A 20,511-nucleotide genomic window follows, 5' to 3' on the forward strand; every position below is an offset into this window, starting at 1 on the left:
GGCTGTCTTCATCTAAACTAGGACACCTTTCAGCAGCATGAAATTTCTCTCAACTCAAAATATCCATGTTGCTCTTTCACCCTTCAGTCCCAGACCATTATCTGCTTTCTGGATAAACAAAAGCAGCCAATGTGTAACTAAATACAATTAAAGAAAGAAGCTTACTTACAAAACTGAATTCCATAGCATGGCCCACAGAAATTGACGTGACTTTTAGAAAGTTTAAATTATGTGCCAGCGCCGTCAGTTAAAAAAAAAATTACCCAAACAAGCCAAAAAATTGTATTTCAAATGACTGAAGTAGGAGCTTGGATGATGTGCTTTGGTAACTCATCAATGTTTCTGCTATATTAAAAAAAAATCAAATTATTAAGTGTATCCTAAATTAGTCAGTCACTTCAAGGTACACGACTATCACAATTATTGAAAAAGGCCTTGATCCTGAAAACATTTATGTCTGTGAATTTTTAGACAAGTGAATAGTCTTTGTAGGACTGACCTCTTACTTTACGTTGTTCACACATATGAACTTGTATGCACGATCAGAGACTAAGGCAGAAATACACATTTACAAGCTATCAACATTTTACCTAAAATGTCTCTTAAAACGGATTCAAAGTCATTACCAGCTGTTTCTTATTTAAAGCTTGCTATCCATGTAATAGTATAGACAGTTTTACACAGGAGTAAAGTACCTGACATTTTCATCCTTGTTGCCTTCAGTTCAAAAAAAAAAAAAAAAAAAAAAAAAATTGGCCTAAAAAGTCAACTTAAGACCAGGAAGATCATTCATACTCACATCAGCCCCTTAGAATTAGAAACACTCCAACTATGACAAATCACAGTGATAGCATGAATAAAACATCACAGGTTTTATTGTGTAATATATTTTATGAGGTCAAAAGTTACATCTAATCAGCAATGGCAGCCTTGGATTCTAATGGATTCATAATTATTCTATATCCAAGAAGTAAAATATTACATATGCTCAAAAATTCAAGAGGTAAATATATATATTTCAACCAATATCTGTTTTTTCAGACATACATATTTGAACAAATGGGCAGCTTTCAAGCCACCATGCTCTGAAATAAGAGATGCTTTTGTTTGCATTTCCAGATTAATACGCACTCTGACAAAAGCATGAAACGCTACTAGTGAGCTGTGTGGCTCTCTAGACCTACCACAAATATATTATCTGGAAAGAGCTGGGTACTGAATGCAAACAGTCTGCTGCCTTCCCTCTACTTATCACTCTGCTGTTTCAATATTTTTTTCTTTGACTTTGCCCCCGTATCTTAGCAAGTGACACATTCCCTACTGAAAACCACATTTATGACAAGTTTTAATACTTGGAATGAAAACTTGCGTCCATTCTGCACAGAAAGTACCTGGAAAGTGTGCTTTCATGCAAAATCCTTTCTTTCTGCTTTTCCCAATACACACACATTCTTTTTTTGTATCACAGAGATTTTAAAATTGTCCTATGCAATTAAACAAGATTTCCAAAAACAGTAACCTTTTACAGGGAAAAATCAGAGCATTTCCAGTTGACAAAGTAATTTGTGAGGGACATACAAAGCACCTGAAAAACAGACTGCAATGAAAACCTTTTTAACTATCACAACAGCATTCACTGCATAATGTTAAAAGGAAAATTATGCAATTAGGTCTCTTATCAGATTTATGAAAATTCAGATTATGCCATTTGGAGGAATAAAAAAAGAAAAATCATTGTTCACCACATCTCCCTTGAGCACTACCTAGGGAAGAGGAGTGATGACCAGACAGTGAAAATTAAGAAGAACGTGTCCCACCTTACGCCTATTCTGCCAATCTGTCGCAGTTGTTCTTCTAGCTCCATAGGATTACATGATTTTTTTTCCCTAATTTTTTCTTTTTTTTTCTTTTTTTTTTTCTTTTTTTTTTTTTTTTTTTTTTTTGCTGACAAGTAATACAAGACAGATTCTTGCCTTCTTAGGATCTTGCAATCTAGTTTAGACATAGCACGTCAAGTGGTGATGAAAGAAGGTTAGGGTGGGTTTGAAAAGATGAGGATTCCAACAGTAAACGATGCAGAGACATCAGTTTGGTAATGTACACATGTTTTGCATGATTCATTGGACCAAAATGGCCAAAGGAACTTAAAAAGCTGTCAAAGGCATCTTTACCTCTGACCTACCTAGTCATCCATCTGCTTCCTCATACTGTCAATCAAAACCCTCCCATCCTTATCACTATTCTATTACACACATTTTCCACAACCATTTCTCCTCCAGCTCTTAAAAAATATCTTAGCAAACATTTCAATCAGTCATTAAAAACCTTGTTAAAATATGCAATGTGTCATCAAATATGCATAGCGTACTCGTGCAAAATCTGTAGAGCGTAAATCACTGTATTACATTTGATATAGTATTAATGTGAAACATCATAGAAAGTATTACCAATAGGAACTTTGAATTACTTTCTACATATTGGAGCTTGATTTTGTGTTATATAAAATAAGGGAAGGGCAATTAAATAGATTATTTTACACAACAATTAACTTAAAACCCATTCAGCATGCCTAGAATAATAATACTAATTATACTTCACGTAAAATTCATGCAATTAATTGCTGTTCTAACAAATTCATACACGGGGGTTTGCTCCAACTAAACTGCACACGCTGCAATTTAAACACACCGGGTCAAAACCCGCGCATTCACTCCTCGGTGAACGCAAACGCTTTAACGTGTTGCTAAACATATGTTTAGCAGATATACAGGTGCGCCTCTAAAAATAATATTCTAAGAAATTATAATAGTAACGAAGTGACCTACCGACAGGAAATAGCCTTTTTAACTTCTGCAGCCCTTATCTCTTCCAGTCTCTCGCATAAATAGTTATGGAATTACCCTGTCCAAATAGTTATGGAATAACAGCAACCACTCACGCACAGGAAAGAATTTTGTTCAGACCTGTCACACGTTACGTATTTATTCCGGACCCGCTGGATAACCCGCTGTAAATGAAACCTAGCGGAACCTCCCTGAGGAGCGGTCTGCCCGGGGTGACCGCCCGGCGGGCAGCAGCCCCGGCACCGCGGCAGCAGAGGCGAGGCGGGCGGGGAACGCCGCGGTGCCTCGGGCCGCTCCCTTTGCCCTCTCGGGGGGCAGCGCAGCGGGACTGGCAGCGGCGGGGAGGAGAAGGGGGCGGCTTTTGCTGGCCGAGAGTGGGGAAGGAGGGCCGGGAACATGCCATGGGTTATTTAGGGTGCGGGAAGCCCCGGGCAGGGCGCCTCGACAGCCCCTCAGGGCGCCGCTGAGGGGGCAGCCGGGGCCTGCGAGAGGCGGAGAGGTGCGGGCGATGCGCGGGGAGACGCGTGCGGCGCCCCGGCCCCCGCCGCTCGGGAAGAGGCGGCTGGGGAAGGGCGCGCATCGCCCGCGCTCCTCCGAGGGGCGAGCCCGGGGACACTGCCCCCACGTCCCCTCTCAGGGAGACGTCCCGGGACAGCGTCTGGAGCCCGACGGCACCGCGGGGCGGGCACCGCTCCCCGCCGCCGGCACAGGTCGGCGGCCGCGCGGCCCCAGAGGGCAGCGGAGGCTCTGGGTGCGCAGGGCCCCGCTCGGGCCCCGCACCTTGGCGGGGGTGGAAGGAACGGAACGCAATTGGGCTCCTCAGATGCCCCCCGTCAATACCGCGGCAGAACAGAATCCCTCTGACGGCTCCACACTGCGCTTACCCCACCGCGGAATCAAGAGTAAACCTAGCCTGCTACCCCCCAGCCCCCGCGGACTCGGCCCACGCAGGTGCCGGGCCGGCGCCTGTTCTAAAGCCCACAGGTGGTTGTCTCTAAAGGGGGCAGAGTCCCGGGAAGGTCGCAGAGGGAGAGGCAGTGCTGCAGGAGTGGGGACTCCGCTCCCGCGCAGTAGGGCAAGCTGCTCCCCCGAAAGGGCGCCCGCCTTGGGGGCACCGTGGGGCTCCACCAGGGCAGCCCCCGCCCTGGGAAAGCGAGGGGAAGGCTGCGGGCGGGCAGCTTTTTGTCCCTCGCCTCTGCTCCGCCAGCGATGGCACCCCCCGCCCCGCGCCAGGCACCTCTCCCGCCTGCAAAGTGCTGTCAGGGTTTTTAAGCGTCAAACACGGGGATAATTATAAACCTCTCAAAACCGACGGGGTTTCATCTCCCTCTTTCACCGACTGCAAACCTCCACGCTTGGCCACGAGGTGTAAGCACTGTCCCCTACGCTCTTCCACCCACCCCCCCTAGCCCCCCCCAAAAAAAAAGAAAAAAAGAACAAACGCGGGGCAAGTGGACCAGCTCCGTCAGGGAGAGCAGCGACGGGACTCCCGCTCCAGAACCTCGCGGCGGACCGAGAGCGGAAGAGCCCGCAAGCCTCCTCCCCTTGGCCTCACCCGATCTCTTATTTGTAAAACGGCGAAGTGCTTTTTCCAACACGACGTTAACGTTTTGCCAGGTTTATTTTACTTGTTATACACAGACGATACAAACGGGCAAAAACCGAAACATTTCTCAATGGAGCATGTACTGGTATAAATTATTCAGTTCCACAGACGTAACAGAACAAATATAAAAATCACAACATTCGATTTACAGAAGAGTCAAAAATATACACACGTTTATGACCCTGAATTTCTATTAGGAAATCTCCCCGTCGAGTGTAATCTAGACTGAATATTTAGCCTGATGCATATTTCAGTTCGTAATTGTTTTTTTTTTTTCTTCCATATAAAAATGCGTTAATTGTATAGATTTGCTACTCAAAATTCGAAGACTTACTATTCTGCTTCGCCGGGGGGGGAGTCCTGGAGGGATATTAGTTCTCCTTCAATAGTTTGATAAGAGGTTTACAAGAATGATCACTCTTACTTTCGATGTGCATTTGAGTCCCCAGGAAGTCAGATCTTGGTTAGCTACTTTATGAAAAAGTCAATTCCAAAACTAAATGCAGTAAAATATACAACTCACAACTCATCTTCACTGGACTACACTATGGTTACCAACAATTCAGTCGTCTATATCTTTTTTCTTTTTTTTTTCTTTTTTTTTTTTTTAAGATTATTCATTACAAAGATTTACAGTGATATAAAGAAAGAGGGGGAAACTGCAAAGAAATTTGAAAATAGTTTGTTAGCATATTTGGCACCTGCGGGGACCAGTAATGGATTTGGCACTTGGGGGCAGGGGAAGGGGGAGACCACAAAAATAATAATATTGCTGATCTCGAGCTATTCCTTTCAAAGAAAAATAAGAAGCAGGTAATTTTGGTTTTGGAAGGCATTATGCTCCTTTAATCGACTTTCCCATGAGACGTATTTCTGTTCTTTTGAAGGGAAAGCTGAGCTATTCCTTAGCTGTGTTATCCCAGGGCACCGCGTAATTATTTCATGCGAGGAATTGGAGAGAAAGTGAGAAACCCATTACTCGCTGCTACAGCTATGGACCACTTACATTTTCAGAGGCATTTAGGAAAAGTGTTTACCTGGGGAGGGGCACGAGGAAGAGGGAGCAAAGAGTGGGGAATGGGGTAAAGAAATTTAAACAGGATCTAAGTTTTGTGACTTAACAATGAAAACAAAACAAAAAAATCCAAACAATAAATAAACTGAACCAAAGAAAAGTAATCTGTTACAATAAAATAAATACTATGTACAGGCATTTCACAGGCTGTTTTCCCCACTATTACTGTTTCCCCTAGAATCCATCCGTGGTAAAAGGAAGGAAGCGCTGTACGGTTTGAGAGTCTAAGCATCCTACTTATCAGTGGGTTTCGGTGCGGCAGTACCCCCCGCGCCCCCGGGGCGCCGCCGGACCGGGCCGGGCGGGGAGCGGGGCGGGGGGGCGGCGGCGGCCGCGGCTCAGCCTCCCTGCCTGCCTCCCTGCCGGGCCGGGCCGGGGCACGGATAGGGCAGCTAGGGGAGGGGGTCAGTGCGCTAACGCGGAGGAGTTATTGTGCAAAAGGACGGCGGGCCGGCGGCCGCGCCTAGCTGTGCGAGTAGAAGCCGTAATAGCCGATGTCCTTGGCGCAGGTCTTTTCGCAGTCCCGCTGGGTGAGCACCTCGCTCTTGAGGGGCGAGGAGCTCTCGGACACCGGGGTGTCCGAGGGGGAGATCCGCCTCCTTTTGGCCTGCTCGTAAATCCCAGAATCGGAGGAGTCGATGGACTTAATGGACGACGGCGTCTCGATCCAGCTGGAGTCGGACAAATCTTTGGGCTTGGAGTCCTCGGCGCCCGGCAAGGGGGACCGCTCGGGGGCCAGGCTCTCCGCCTCCTCCCCTAGGTAGGGGTTGCCGGCGGCCATGCGCGCCGCCGCCGCGCTGTTGGGCCAGCAGGAGAGCACGGAGCCCGACTTGCTGCAGTACTGCGGGGGGCTGCGGGCCCCCCAGCCCGAGGGGTCGGCGTAGTAGCCCAGCGGCCGCCCGGCGCAGCCGGCCGCCTGCAGCGGCAGCGCCTTGACGCCCGCGGCCGCGTAGGACAGCAGCGTGGCCGCGTTGCCGGCGAAGTCGGTGGCCGTGTCGTAGGCGGAGGCGGCGAAGTCGAGGCGGTTGTTGGCGGGGGCGACGAACCAGCGCTGCGGCGAGGGGGCCCCCGGGTCCTCGGCTTGCTGTGGGGAGAGCAGCCCGTTGGTGTGGGGCACGCTGCGGTCGGCGCCGGGCCCCGGGCCGGCTCCTGCCCCGGGGTGGAAGCGGGACTTGGCGTAGTTACTCACGAACTGGTCCTGGAGGAAGGAGCCGGCCATGGCGTAGCGGGCCCCGGGCACGATCTGCGAGCGGGGCGAGTCGTTGGGGGAAGGCGTCAGCCGGTCCATGTCGCAGCCCGTGTAGATCCTGCCCAAGAGAAGGGGAGAGAGCTGGGTGTCCGCCGCAGCCCGGCGGCCTCCTCGGCGCGGCACCCGGCCGAACGCGGCCCTCGGGGTACGAACGGGACGGCGCCGTCCCAGCGCGCTCCTGCCCGGCCGAGAGCCTGCGCTCCTCTCCGGGCTTGGCCTCCGGCATCAGTAGTGCCGAGGGCCTTTAACGGGGAAGAGGAAAGACGGGGGCAAACATGGAGAATAAATCATTCGGAACCGGTTGGCCATTCCTTGACGGGGCTGAGATCCCTCTGTCCGGTCGGAACCCACAACCCAAAGGCATGGAATCCCGCGCGGTGACACATTGACCGGCCCCACCACATGCGCAACAGGCAGCCCGGTCATTTGCCGCGAACAGCATGAGTGGCAGACTACGGAATTCTATCGGCTGTTTAACACTTATTATTGGGAGTCACAGACGAACCATCAACATTTTGCTGAGTTTAAATTAAGCTAATCTTTAAACACCTACTGTAGGAAATGTAAAGCCAGACACTTCCAGTGTTCCCTGCTTGGCCTATATATAATTCTCCCATGCTGGGCTGTAATTTGCGATTATAAAAACTTTAATGGATGAATAACTACTATCTGTATTTAATTCAGGCTAAAACTGTGCTTTAATTAACCCTCCACGCCTCCTGGAATTTCTTATCCAAAATAAACTTGGCCCTTAAACAAATTCAATGTGCTAGACAACATTGAAGCTTCCCCCTCCCCCCGTCTCCTTTCAAGTGACGCCCTATAAAGTTTTTCCCTATCAAAAAGAGAAGAGCACTTTTGGCTGGGAGCGAAGGCCACGCAGCCTTTCCAAAGGCCGCACATACTCTCGCCGAGCTCCCGGAGAGCGGGCAGGCTCGGCTGCCACCCTCTGTGGCACCAGGAACGGCCGCTGTCCTCCCGGCGGCGGCCCTGCTCCCCGCCACAGCCTCCGCGACCCCCGCCCCTGGGGAAGAGCGGCCGCACCACAAGCTGCTCCCTGGGGAGAGCTGGAGCTCGGCCCCGGGCCCCTCTCGCACTAATTCAGCTCTTGGCGTCGTTTCCACCCTTGTCCTGAAAACCTGCTGCTGGTGGCTGCTGGACCGCGGTCCAGCGGAGAGGCTGAAGCAGGCACTGAAGGTACGCACGGGATGAGGCGCTCGAGGCCAAGTGAGGCTGCTCACCGCCACAGTTCAGAGAGGAAAAAGGTTTTCCTCCTCAAAGCCGGGGGCCCATCCCACAGACCAGAGCTTGCAGTGGGACAGGCGACATCCCAAGCCGCCTGCTCTCCTGGGTGTATGGGCCGCCCTGCGGCCGTCACCTCCCGCTGCCCCAAGCTGGGCTAGGGGATGCCGGGCGGGCCGCACCTCGGGCCAGGGGAAGCCTGCCTGCAGCGCCTGCAGGCCGGGATATCCCCGTATTTGTCCCGAGGGCCGGGAAAGGCGGCGGCGGCGGGAGTGTTGATGCCGCCCCGGAGCTGCAGTCGGAGGGGCACCAGCCGCGTGTGGCGCGGGGTCAAGGCCGGGGGGTCAAGCGGCTGGGAACGCCTCGGAGGCGGACGGGCAGAGGCAGAACACGGACAAAACGCGTTTAAAACTTCAAAGGCTTTAGCTCCACCCAGAAGGGAGAAGGGGGAAAAAAATCCAACCCCGGAGAAGAAGAAAACAAGACGAAGACGTTTGCCTCCGGACCCCGGCTCTGCGGACCCCGGGATGATGCAGACCCGGCGGGTTGCCGGGGACTGAGCCCCTGCTGCTCAGGTGCTGCTTTCGGAGCCCTTACACGCAAGTGAAACGGAAGCTTGGAAAGAGGCGCCAAGATACGTGCCAGGAAAAACCAACAACAAAACCGCCGCAAGTGCCAAAGCGAGATGCGGACTCAGGTGCGGGCAGCGCGGCCCCAGGCGCGGAAGCGGCCTCAGGCCTGCGTAGGGCCTCGCCGCAGGGACAGCCCCTGTGCCGGAGCGGGCGCGTGCTTCCCTCCCGGAGGGCTCTGGAAAAGCCTGACATTACATATCTCGGTGTGAAACGAGCCAGCCCTCATGCTAAATCTCCCCCGTTTGACATGTGTGCGCAGCCGGCAGAAAGATAGTAAAAATCCGGTTTACTTACGTATCATAATTGTCTCGGAATCCTTTCGCGAAAGGGTTGTGATCTATTTTCAGCTGTGTGATCTAGGGAAAAAGAGGAGCAGAGCACACATTGTGAAAGCCTGAAAAATATACCCCACTGCAGCCAACAGGTTTTTAAAGGACCAAGCTTTACTCTAGTCAGTCATATTGCCTTTAAACCGTGAAAAATAAGCTCTGGCATGCTTATAGACATCGCCGTCTAATTTTAAGATTTACGTTGTTGTAAAAAGTACAAAAGAATTCAGTATTTAACCCCATATTTTAAGACGTGTTCAGCATTCCTAGTGCATGGGTATAAATATATTGAAATCCAGAAATTAGGCAAAACGTACCGCAGAATGGTAACTAGGAGTTTGCATTTGCATCAAGCAAAATAATTAAAGCGAGAATGTGGACTGAACATATGTCATTTGAAAAGGGGGCACCAGTCTGTAGCAAAGCCAGACCACTCCGAAACGCATCCAGGCATTAACGAGCTTTTAATTTGAGGAAGTTGCTCCGTCACCCCCGGGCGCAATCAATGAGGATGTTAATTGATCTTTGCAGACTTAAAGCTTAAGATAACAGCTTAACAGCTAACTAAGCTGTTTCCGACTGGGAGATAAACGCCGCGGGCCAGCGCCCAGCCCCGGACGGAGGGGCAGGATCGCGCCCGTCCTGGGCGGGGGAGGACGATGCCGCTGCGGACGCCCGGAGGGGGCTCCTGGGGCGAAGGCGGCCCGAGCGGCTGCGGCCGCCCTCGGGACGGCCAGGGAGCGATGCCACACAACGAGGAACAGGGAGCCCCATCTCCTGGCGCCGGAGACCCAGGGGAGGGTGGGCAGCAACCGGGCCGTCCCTGGTGGGATGCCTTGCGGGGAGCGGGGGGACCGCGAGGGGAATAAACTAGGGAGCTCTTTACATCGGTGTTTTGGTAGGCGGTGACGGCTATGAACTGCGTCTCGGGGAACGTGAATGTCTGCACTCTGCCCGGCTGATTGGTATCCTCCGTCCCGTCTTCGTTCACCTCCACCACATGCAAGCGAGGTTGGTACTTGTGAAGGGACTGCAAAACCACCATCTGTCAGGCATGGCAAAAGGAGGGAGGGGGACGCGGGGAAAAAGGAAGAAATTAGTGCGAGAAGGACGAGGAGAGCGATGCCCGCTGGCCGCCGCCTCCCCGGGACGGTTGCGGACTTCCCCGGCCGCACCGGACAGCGGTGTCAGCTTGGGCAACGCGCTCAGGGCCGACGAGGCCCGTGGCGAAATAAAATGGGAGGACTTTCTCACCACCACCCCCCTTTTATTTTCACCTAACGACACTATCTAAAAAAAAACCCAAAACAACAAAAAACCCCCACGTCCTTTCGGAAACGGTAGGATTTTAACTGAAACAATAAAAATAATTCTGGCAGCGTCTGCCTTCCCGCACTGACCTGCCCGTTGTTGTTTGATGCTCCTTTATTGTTTGTAAGTTTTAGTTTCCCAAAGGAGATTTCCTGACGCATCCAGTGGGCTCCCGTGTTGGGGGAGTCGGGATGCATATACACCCGGTTTCCTAAGCAAAACAACAAAAAACACAACCACATCACAGTTCTCGCCTGTATCCCTGTTCTGCCGCTGCATCCGCACACGAGGGCGAAGGACCCCGTGAAGTTACCAATATTTTACTGCCAAAACTCCCTTCATTTTAAAAGAAAATGATTAAAACAGCTTTTTTCCGAACACCTTTTACTTTCTCCTCCACCCTCCTTTCTTTCCTTTAAAAAAAAAAAAATCGTTGGCCCATTTGCGTTTAAGAAGTTGCCAGAGCCAGTCCGCAAAGGCATTAATTAATCATTCTCACCTACATATGTGTCGGCAAAAGTGTTAATTGGAGGAACTTGCCTTGTACATTGGTGTCCGCCTTGCCGCAAGGAACCCATTTGCCTCCCTGAAATCTCCAGTGATTGGGATCCGCCAAAATTACATCCACAAAAATATTGTAGTGAGCCGTAGGGTCGAGACCAGAAATATTAAAGCTTAGGAAAGGGAACATGCGCCTAAAAAAAAAAAAAAAAAAGAAAAAAGAAAAAAGGGGAAAAAAAAGAAAAGGAAGAAGGAAAGCAAGCCACCGGCAGCGACAGGCACACGCGGAGGAACCAGCCGTTGTGCTTTATCCTCACGGCTCCCGATAGCGACCGGGAAATAAAAATCAAAATAAACCCCCTCCCTGGAGCGTCGAGCTTTCCGCGGGGAAGGGATGAGGGCAGCGGGCGCGGGAACTTGCGGGGAGGCAGAGAGGGCTGCCCCGGCGGGGACCGTCTCCGGCGGGGACCAACTCCGGCGGGGACCGGCACCGGCGCTCCCGGCGAGCAGGGCAGGGGCCCCGGTGACGGGCGGATGGCTCCGCCGGGGCGGCGGAGACTCCGGGCGGCTCCCCCGGCGAAGTCCGCGGCTCAGCCCCGACACCCAGAAAGGTCCGCGCGGTGGCTTACCTTCCCTGCTTCGTGATGATCATCTCCGTCTGGTGCCGGTGAAATTTCAGCCAGAGTGGCCTGTTGCACAGGTAGACCTGAGCCTTGCCGGGAACCAGCCCCGGCTGGGTGGAGGAGAACTGGTAGAAAGGTGCCCCTTGGTAGGAATGGCCATACTGCTGGGGGTACGGGTAGCCCGCCGTGGGGTAGCCTTGCGGAGAAGAGTTGGACAGGAGGCTGTTATAAGCTCCGTTGGTGATCACAGGATGATGAGCCATGTAGCGGCTGGGGCTGGCGATGGAGAAGGCTGGGTGAGCAGGTCCATGCTGGCTGGGATAAGGGAACATGGTACTAGGAGCAGAGGCAGCAGACTGGGGCTGGCTGGACTGAGAGAGCAGATAGCGATCTGCAGCAGATCCATCGAAACTGTGACGAAGCTCAGAGACCCCGTCCAAGACGGGAGAGAGTTTATTTCTCTGGACGTCCCCTGGTGTGTCCTTGGAGTCAGGAAAATTGTCTGTATCTGACTGATTCGTCATCCCCCTGGTAATTTTTTTCAAAGGTGAACTTCTCTCCAGGTTGTCAGTGGTCGAGATAATGGGATGATCATGCAAGGCAAGCTCAGATCCGCCTGCATGTGGGTAACTGCTGCTCACATTGAGAAATTTCTTGGAGAGCATGATAGAGGGAGAAAGACAATGCTCCAGCTGCATAGCTCTAGCACCACAGTAATAACCCTTCAGTCCCTGGATCTGAAAGGGCTTCTCAGTATCAGAAGCTAGACATCCTGGGACCCACACTAGGCAGAAAGCACTTCATCTACCAAATGCTTCCCAAACGTTTGATTTACTTTTTTTTTTTTTTTTTTTTTTTTTTTTTTTTTTTTTTTTCCCCCTTCCCTTCCCAGGGAGAAGAGATTGGCCAATTGACACTATGCAGCAATCAGGAAAGACTCACTTTTGATCTTGCTGCTTGTGGAGAGGATGAAACGGCTTCTGCCATTGGTTAACCGCTGACAGTAATTTAATTAGATAGACATTAATTAGGATAATCACCTGGCTCCTGGTCGCGACGATCATGGCAAATTGAAGGAGATGATTTTATTGTGAGATAGAAGGAAGGGAAAGGGGGAAGGGAAGAGTGTGTTTGCTGTGAGAGCTCATTATTATGTGACCTTTCTAGCTTTTTTTTTTTTTTTTTTTTTTTTTTGACTACGGCTGGAAAATAAATCCAAACCCTGTGATTCCCCAAATATTCCCCGCGTGTACCCCACCTTTGTGCGTCAGGGAGGAGAGCGGGTCCTGGGCGCTTTGGGGAGCGACTGCGAGCGAAGCGTGGGGCTGGGCGGCCGCTGCCCTCAGCTCACTCCCGCGGTTTGTCCCCAGTGGGGCGCAGCCCCTCTCCCCCAGCTCTTCTGGGCGATCCCCGGCGCATCGCCCCCACCCTTCCCACCCGTGCCTATTCGCGGGGGAAAATACACCCTCCGTCCCTGCTGACAGTGGCCGCGTATCATCTCTTTTAACTTCTGAAATAATCATAAGCCCCGCAGCCCAAGTGCCCTAATGTATTTGCCACGATGTTTACGGGTCCTTTAGTAAATAAATATTTTATCTGGGAGCCGTAATGTCGGAGATTATCAGCAAAACAGCGTGGAAGGCGTCCACCTCCCCATCCGGCTCCGGATTTCTTTCCTCTCGGTGCCTGCTTTCCCTCAGTGACTCAGTCCCGCGGGCAGCTCTCGGGAGGGGCAGATTTTTGGTAGCGCCTTTGCCAGGGGCCGCGGCCCGCCGCGGCCGCGGGGTCGATCGGAGCTGAGAAACCCAAACCATGACGGTGCTGCGGCAGGAGCCGCCGGCACCCTCTGCCCGGGGGGTCTCCGCGGGAGCCGCGGCTCGGGCTGCGCTCCCAGGCGAGCGGGGGCGAAGCTCGCCAGCCCTCGGGGGAGCTGCGGGGACACCCAGTGACCGGAGGGACCAGCCGGCGGGTCCCGCGCTGTGCCCGGCCGAGCCTCGGGCTATTGAAAGCGGGACCCTCCAAGGCGCGAAGATGCGCCTGAAGAGTTCAAGGGGCCCGCTCGCCACCCCGCCTTTGCCAAGCACCAGTCTCAATTTCTCTTCCTAGGAAAGCCCGAGAATTTAAAAGCACGGGGTTTGTTTTTCGGTTTTTGTGGGTCTGCGGTTTTTTTGCCCGGAGAGGAGCTCTCCTGTTCCATTTTTCTTAGTGTTTGTTGTCCCCTTAGTGGTTTGGACTTCAGGTATTTTACAGACCACATCTCTTCCCAGGTGACATCAGCAGCCGGCTTCAAATTCCACTGACAGATAATGCAGCCTGAACCACTGCATAATAAAACCGAACCACCGTGTAATTGCATGAAGCCAGACTGAAACTTTGCAAACTCAAATCCAGAGAAGACTAGAACCAGGATGACTTGTCAGAATGTGTATTTCAATGCTCACAAATCCCGTGGCCATTTATTTTTCTGTTGCTTAATCGTGAGCTACTTCAGTTATTTGGTGTTTCACAGATGCCGACATACACACACTCTGCAAGGAAATTATTCTAATAAGATAATTTATGAAGCAAAAAGCAAGCAGTTCACTGTTCTACTCGAGTGGTTCAGCGCATGCAACTTTCCATACACCACCTTCTTTCTATGTTAAGAGAACAGTTTCATTATTACCAGTTCTAGCTAATGTTTCTGACACTTGTTTCACCAGTGCTCACCCTTCCCTTTCCCTGTCTGAAACAACAGAATGGTAATGGACTTATATAGGCAGGAGATGGACCAAAATGCAGATAAACCTTCGGAAATGCTGCCCTGAATTACAGAGCTACACCCATATAGATGCGGAGCTGCAATGAATTCAGTGGTATACTGCCAATCACACGGAAGTGCTAATATATGCCAAAAATCTTCAGTGCACAACTCCTAAACTGGTATAATAGGGGGGATATGCAATGGCAGGTGGTGTTACAGAATCGTCATAGAATGGAGTGAGGTTTGCTAATACAATATGCCCGTCCTTCGTGCTGACAGGTGACAAGGGGTCATGCTGCTAATGAAGGTCTGCTCCATTGCGGCTGGAGGCTCAGAACGTGGCTGCTTGAAAATCTCTTTCTTCCTCCAACATGGTATACGGGCTGCTGCTTTTCAGGTTACAGCATACACACATTCTTCCAAATCCTCTGTGTAGCTCCTAAAGCACTGGACACAAATAAGGAAGGATGCCCCAAAACCCTGCATTTTTATTATTCATGTAACATCTTGGTAAATGGAAAATTGTGCCTCCAAGTTAAACTGAGGAGTGAATAGAAAGCAGGGTACCACAGCAAATGCTTATACTACGGGAGATCTGCGTCTCCAACAGACTCCCTTCAGCTACCCTCTGCAAGATGTACATTTGTCAAAATTAATTTAGAATATGTAAGACTCACTGGTTTGTCTCCCTGCTTACACCAGCCTCTCACGCATGTATACACTGCAGCACTGCGCTAGCTCCTCTCCTGTTCTGCAGTGCCATGTTACCCACGACCTGCCAAACTCTGTCTCCCTCGTGGTGTTACACGTGTGTGTGGGAGTAGAGAGCGGCAGGGATGCAGAGCCCCCCTGGCAGACGAGCCCCAGGGCAGGTCCCGCGATAAGCTCCTGCCCCATCTCACCCCGGGCGTGCGCATCCGGCGACGGCGAGGCCTGAATGCAGCCCTCCTCAACCACCCGCAGGCTTGCAGTGGGAATCGCCAGAAAGAACATCCATTTAACTACACACAGGCAAATGTGGTTTGGTTTGTCTCCATTTTCCCAGTCTGATATTCCACTGCCTACTGTGGGGGCAGAGGGAAGGCCATAAGGAGGGCAGCTGCAAAAATCTGCATGTTTCCCTCTGAAGTAAGTGCACGCTAAATATACTTTGAGAGAGAGTTAGTCTAAAATAGTAAATTAAAAGGCCTAAATAAGAAATTTCAAACAAAAGAAAAATCTCTGAATGGTAAAGAGTAAGTAAATATGGGCATAAACTGGAAAATAAGACAAATTTATGGGTTATTTCTTTAGTATGCAAATAAGAAGTCAATTAAAAAAAATTATCTTCAAAAAGAGGTGGAGATAGTTTTATAATATTTGCCTGCCACTACTGTTGCTGTTTATTAAAAAAAGCCCCAAACAAACAGTAAAAAGAAGAAGAAAACTTCTGCCCAGACAAAAGAATCAAATCAGCCTAAGCAACATCCAACACTTGAAAAAAAGAAGTGTAATGAACAATTCCAATCAGTACCTGCCCAAAACGCAGTCACTCCCTAAACCCAGTTATTTGGCTTTGCCTGCTTCAAATCAAGCAGTCAAACCAACTGCCTTCTTTCAAGTGTTTCCCTCTCCAGTTAGTGGAAATGGTTTTAGATGTCATATTCTAGTTGGGACTCTTTCCATATATTTATATATATGGACATCTCATGTACGTTCTCTTTCACAGGAGGGTGGGTTCATGTAACCTAGAACAGCCTCTGTCACTTTAATGTTTATTCTCAGAATACTGCTATTTATGACACCGCTCGTGAGAGTTCTGTGATTCAGTTATCAGCAACTGAATTAATTTTCTTAAGGTCAGTTGTCTTCTGTAGATATTAGGGTTTGAATAATATTCAACGGGAGCTGACAGAGGAATTTTCAGCATTTTTGGTTTTGTACATCCTCAGAATTCTGCACTATGATTTTTTTGTTTTAATCTCCATGAGAGTAACTGGTAATCAATGGGAGCCAAATTCCAGTAGAGAATTTCTGCTTTCCTAGCAATTAGTATCTCAGTAGTTTTACAGTAGGGAGAAACAAATGTTTACTAACACTTTTTCTAGTTTGTTAATTCCCGCTGTCCTTTCTCAAAAAAGACTGTCCAGAACTTAAGACAGATTTGTAAATGTATTTTTATTATGTGGCAACAATCAAAATATATATGTACTACTAATTTTTTCCCCCAAATATTAATTGAAAATGTAATACATTTTTCCCCACATTGTGTTCTTGAATGCTTTGGAATCTGTGAGGACCCTGACATAAAGAAACTGAAGCAAATGCACAATTAGAGACTGAGAGGTGTTATAGTGCTGCACTTACATTGCAAATGAAGTCAGATGTCTCCGTTTAATCAAATAGAGCCTCAACAGTCTCTGTTTTGTGAGTATTAGAAACAATAAACAAATATACACAGAAAGCATCACAAACAGTAAATCGGTTATTTAAATACAACTGTATCCAACATAGCAGCTAAACACTGGACAATGTTTGAGGTCATCAGCACATCCACATGCTCTTCTAAATGACGTTTAGGGTCCTGAAATACAAAGGATGCCATGAGAGGAATGACTGAAACACATCTCTGAAAGATTTCATTTACTTCAAGTCTATTTAAGATGCCTGTGAGTTAATGGAGTCAGGCCAGTAATGCTCCTAAATTTTCCATTCTAGGAAGACCTAGCAAATGACTGAATTTCCATGAATAAAATTTTATTAATTCATACTAACAGTTAAGTTGAGGATAGGTTTAGGAAGTAAATTTCTATCCAGCATATCAAGAGTAACCGTGGCAGCTGTGAGTTAGTTTTAAGGACAACACACAACATGTGAATTTTACTATACATCTCACTAAGGCCAATATTTTAATCTTACTTCTGGTACATTGCAATTTGTTTTCAGATCTTTGCACAAATGTGTGTTCCAATCCTGCAAAGATTCAAGAATCATCTAACACAGTCTTTGAATAGTTGTGTTGACTGCAAGAAAACTAGCATATCTATACCCATAAAAACATGAAACATGAACAATGCCCTGTTCAAATGCTCTTAGGAATTGAATGTTAAGCCTGAGCAGTTTTCTGAAAATACATATCCCCACACACTATTACTCAATTGATGTAGGCATTTGTGGGCATCTGCATACAACAGTAAGATTATTTCTGGTTGAAAATCATACCCATGCACTTCTTCAGTTTCACCACTGATATTAAATAATTAATCTCCAAATACTGCAAAAATATCAGGCATACCTCAAAAACATGTCTGAACTTTATTACAGTATCATTGTAGTAATTCTTGTGTGTAAAGAAATTAAAATACAGAAGACAATCATGCATGGGAATTGTAACTTCTTTAAAAAATGGAATTATTGTCAAAATGTAATGAACCCATCTAAATTTATATAGAAGAGTGCTACTGAATCCATGTATGCTGACCTTCTTAAATAACTCATTTTCAAAGATCAGACGGTTCTCCAATATTCTTTCTGTTCCTAACAAATTATCACCTAATAACATAATATCCTTATTGTGAGTGGCTGCTTGTTTACAAAGTTTTTTTTATCTAAGTTTCATAAAAAACCCCACTTGAAAATTACTTCACTGAACCATTTTTTTAATTTATAGAAAACTTAAAAATTTTATCAGGAAAAGAATTATTTTCTTTTTGAAGAACTGTATCAAAATAGAGTTTTTTTCACATATGCGTAACAACTAGTGAAGCTCAAGTTCTGTTTGAGATGACATCATAACCCTTAAAATACAACCCTTCTTACATATTTTATATGTATATATTTATGTATGTGTAGGTGTGCATAAACTCCATTGTTCTGAATGCTACAGAAATACATGAGTGACTGAACAATAGTGCAGATGTGTTATGACATTGCTGCTAGAAGCTGACACATAAGAGCAATCCAGAATCTTTTAAATTCTTCTACTGTTACTAGCAATACGATAAGTACTGGTTCTTTAAGGACACACTAGATATTTTAAAAGCTATGTCTTGTTTCCACTGCCCTTCTTGAACACAAGCTCTTACAAACTGGCTTTGCTCTCCTCTTGCTCACGAAAGCACATTTCCTCAACCTTTATGTTGAAATCAAATGTAGAAATAGTTTTTTGTTGAGTCTTTATAAAGACATTATATCCTGACATTGCAAAGGGATGGAATGAATTGAGTGGGTGTTTTCAGTTTCAGCTGTGGTCCTGAACAGTTTTCCTCAAACACCAATACAAAGGAACTCAGCCTACCTGCCTATGTGTGTCTGAGAGCTAAGCATTAACAGTGTGTTCATGAACTGAGGACAGGGGTGAGCTGGCTCTTTAGCCATGACAATGTACAAACACCTCCCCCCACCTCTGTTTCCATGATTACCATTTTTTAAGTGTCTCCACAGTTTGGGTCTCTCTGACACAGACTTGGATATCTTTATGCCTCTTAGAAGAAGTTAAAACCAATGAAGAAGGAAAAGGGAAAACTACTAAATCTCAACACTGCTCCTCAGTATGTAACAAAAACACACGTAGGACATGGCTTGCAGATATTCTGCCGATTACCTACAGTCAAAGGCCCCGTTCTTTCCATAACCTCCAACAAAAATAAATGTATTATTTGAAGCACTGAGAACATCATGCACACAGAACTGAAATCACCTATGCACATGTAAAAAATTAGTATTTAGAATGAACGAAGCATATCATTCCACCTCACTCTAATTCATCACACCTCACCTGCTTGCCAACATTTTTTATTGCCAGCTGTTCAGGTGTCATCTTATCTTCTTCTTCAACAGCCTGTGAAAGAAACACAGAAAAGGTCAGTGTTTCAGATTTCGTTTACTTTTTCCCCAAGCCACAGATTCTCAAAATACAATTCTGTTCCTTAAAAAAAAAAAAAAAAAAATCAAACAGCAACACATTTCAGAAAGTCAAAAGGAAAGGTACTTCAGCTTTTCAGCAGACGTGGTTTTAATTACTGAGTGTTAGTGCAAAAGATCAAGGCAAATACTTACGAATGGTCTTATTGTCAGATATTCACCAAAATGTTATTAAGCAAAAATCCTAAATGAGCAGTATCAATAGTTAAAGATAGTTAAAACCAGTTAGAATAGTAAAGCAGAATCCAACCCAGCATTATCTATACTGTTTCAACTACTGGAGATTTGATCTCAATAAATTTTAGTACTGTTTAAGGTAATGTATTTTAATACATTTTGATACTGTTACGTTGCCTTCAAATACGGTGTCTTCATAAAGTTCATCCACTAACTTAACTAGTGAATGTAATATTGAATTTTGGTTTTAAGGACTTCTAAGGAGTTGAAAAAATAACACTTGTTAAGAAATACTGACATGATTACTACTCATAGAATGCTTGTTGAGATCTAATACTTGTAAGAAACATTTCTAAGTGTGTCAGTATTAAAACAGTACAAGTAGCTGTGATTCCTCTTACTGACAACACCAATAACAAATTTTTTATCTAAACAGAACACTGAATTGGGCTCTGGAATGTGTTCTAAACACTTATAGCCTATCTAGTAGACTGATGCAGATAGATAACCTTTACTCTGCTACAGTGACCAAATAGTCCTTGACTGAAGGGTTGAAAAATACAACTAACTGCTCATTTTGACCTACAGAAATCTTAAATTCTCGTCACTAAGTAAAAATACAAAATAGATGTGATTACTCACATTTCAAAGCAAAGTGTGTTACAAAACACTTCGACAGTTTAGGGCAAAAAGTCTGGTGGCAATGCCTGAGGAGCTAATGTGGCAACTTCACACAAAACCTTAGGTAGTTGATTAGTACGAACTACAGTCATTCTGAACAAAGCTTGTGATAATCAATTCCTTCTGAAATTAAGCAACTAATTTCTTCATTTCATAAACACAGCTACAGTTATACTATCATTATGGGATATGAATACCTTGTTATAATTCTTAGCTAATTCTAACATCTCCTTCACTACTGTTTCATTGAGTTTGCAATGTTCACTGTAGTCCTGAAGTGTCAAACCTTCCATCCAACTCTTCTTATGCAAATTTAGCAGCATCTGCAAAACAAAACCTCTTTAGAGCATTCATCATAAAATACTTTCAGAATACTATGAAGATCTCTTTGACAGAAAACCAACTTATAGCAAGAAGAATATAATAAAAAAATATTGATCTTACAATGTCAATGTTTAAATAGAGGAAATACAATCATCAACTATTCTGCTAGAGTAGACGATAGACTTGCATACTTTTTAAAGATCGAAACTTCTTGAATCCTAAATATGTAAATGAGGCATGGAAACATGGGTCGCATTTACTTTGACAGGAATA

At 47.1% G+C, this 20,511-nt stretch overlaps 2 protein-coding genes across 4 annotated transcripts in view; both read right to left on the reverse strand.

The window, feature by feature from the left end:
• Positions 1 to 4,445: 4,445 nt before the first annotated feature.
• TBR1 (T-box brain transcription factor 1) lies at positions 4,446 to 12,245 on the reverse strand. 2 transcript variants are annotated; one of them, XM_048310125.1, is made up of 7 exons: positions 11,418 to 12,244; positions 10,828 to 10,982; positions 10,377 to 10,498; positions 9,863 to 10,021; positions 8,942 to 9,003; positions 6,714 to 6,831; positions 4,446 to 6,608 (listed from the first exon to the last, which is right to left on the reverse strand). In XM_048310125.1, exons 1-7 carry the CDS (start codon positions 12,107 to 12,109, stop codon positions 5,988 to 5,990), a joined length of 1,929 nt encoding a protein of 642 aa, XP_048166082.1. In that variant the 5' UTR covers positions 12,110 to 12,244; the 3' UTR covers positions 4,446 to 5,987. The 2 variants fall into 2 exon arrangements, with proteins under 2 accessions (XP_048166082.1, XP_048166081.1); XM_048310124.1 differs by having other exon boundaries at positions 4,446 to 6,831; positions 11,418 to 12,245.
• Positions 12,246 to 16,292: 4,047 nt separating this feature from the next.
• PSMD14 (proteasome 26S subunit, non-ATPase 14) overlaps positions 16,293 to 20,511 on the reverse strand; it is a 46,616-nt gene continuing 42,397 nt past the window's right edge. For both annotated transcript variants that reach the window (XM_048309447.1, XM_048309448.1), the window contains 3 exons: positions 20,112 to 20,237; positions 18,911 to 18,973; positions 16,293 to 16,717 (listed from right to left, as the gene is read on the reverse strand). In XM_048309447.1, the coding sequence (XP_048165404.1) occupies positions 16,619 to 16,717; positions 18,911 to 18,973; positions 20,112 to 20,237 (288 nt within the window). In that variant the 3' untranslated portion in view covers positions 16,293 to 16,618. The remainder of the gene's footprint in view (positions 16,718 to 18,910; positions 18,974 to 20,111; positions 20,238 to 20,511) is intronic.

Source organism: Corvus hawaiiensis, chromosome 7 (genome assembly GCF_020740725.1).
Source record: "Corvus hawaiiensis isolate bCorHaw1 chromosome 7, bCorHaw1.pri.cur, whole genome shotgun sequence".
Classification (NCBI taxonomy): domain Eukaryota; kingdom Metazoa; phylum Chordata; class Aves; order Passeriformes; family Corvidae; genus Corvus; species Corvus hawaiiensis.

Coding starts and splice junctions, on each gene's coding strand:
- TBR1 (XM_048310124.1), bottom strand. CDS start 12,109: ATGCAGCTGGAGCATTGTCTTTCTCCCTCTATCATGCTCTCCAAGAAA. Junction 10,022..10,376: donor CATCAAACAACAACGGGCAG/GTCAGTGCGGGA, acceptor CATGCCTGACAG/ATGGTGGTTTTGCAGTCCCT. Junction 6,832..8,941: donor TTCCGAGACAATTATGATAC/GTAAGTAAACCG, acceptor TCTCTTGGGCAG/GATCTACACGGGCTGCGACA.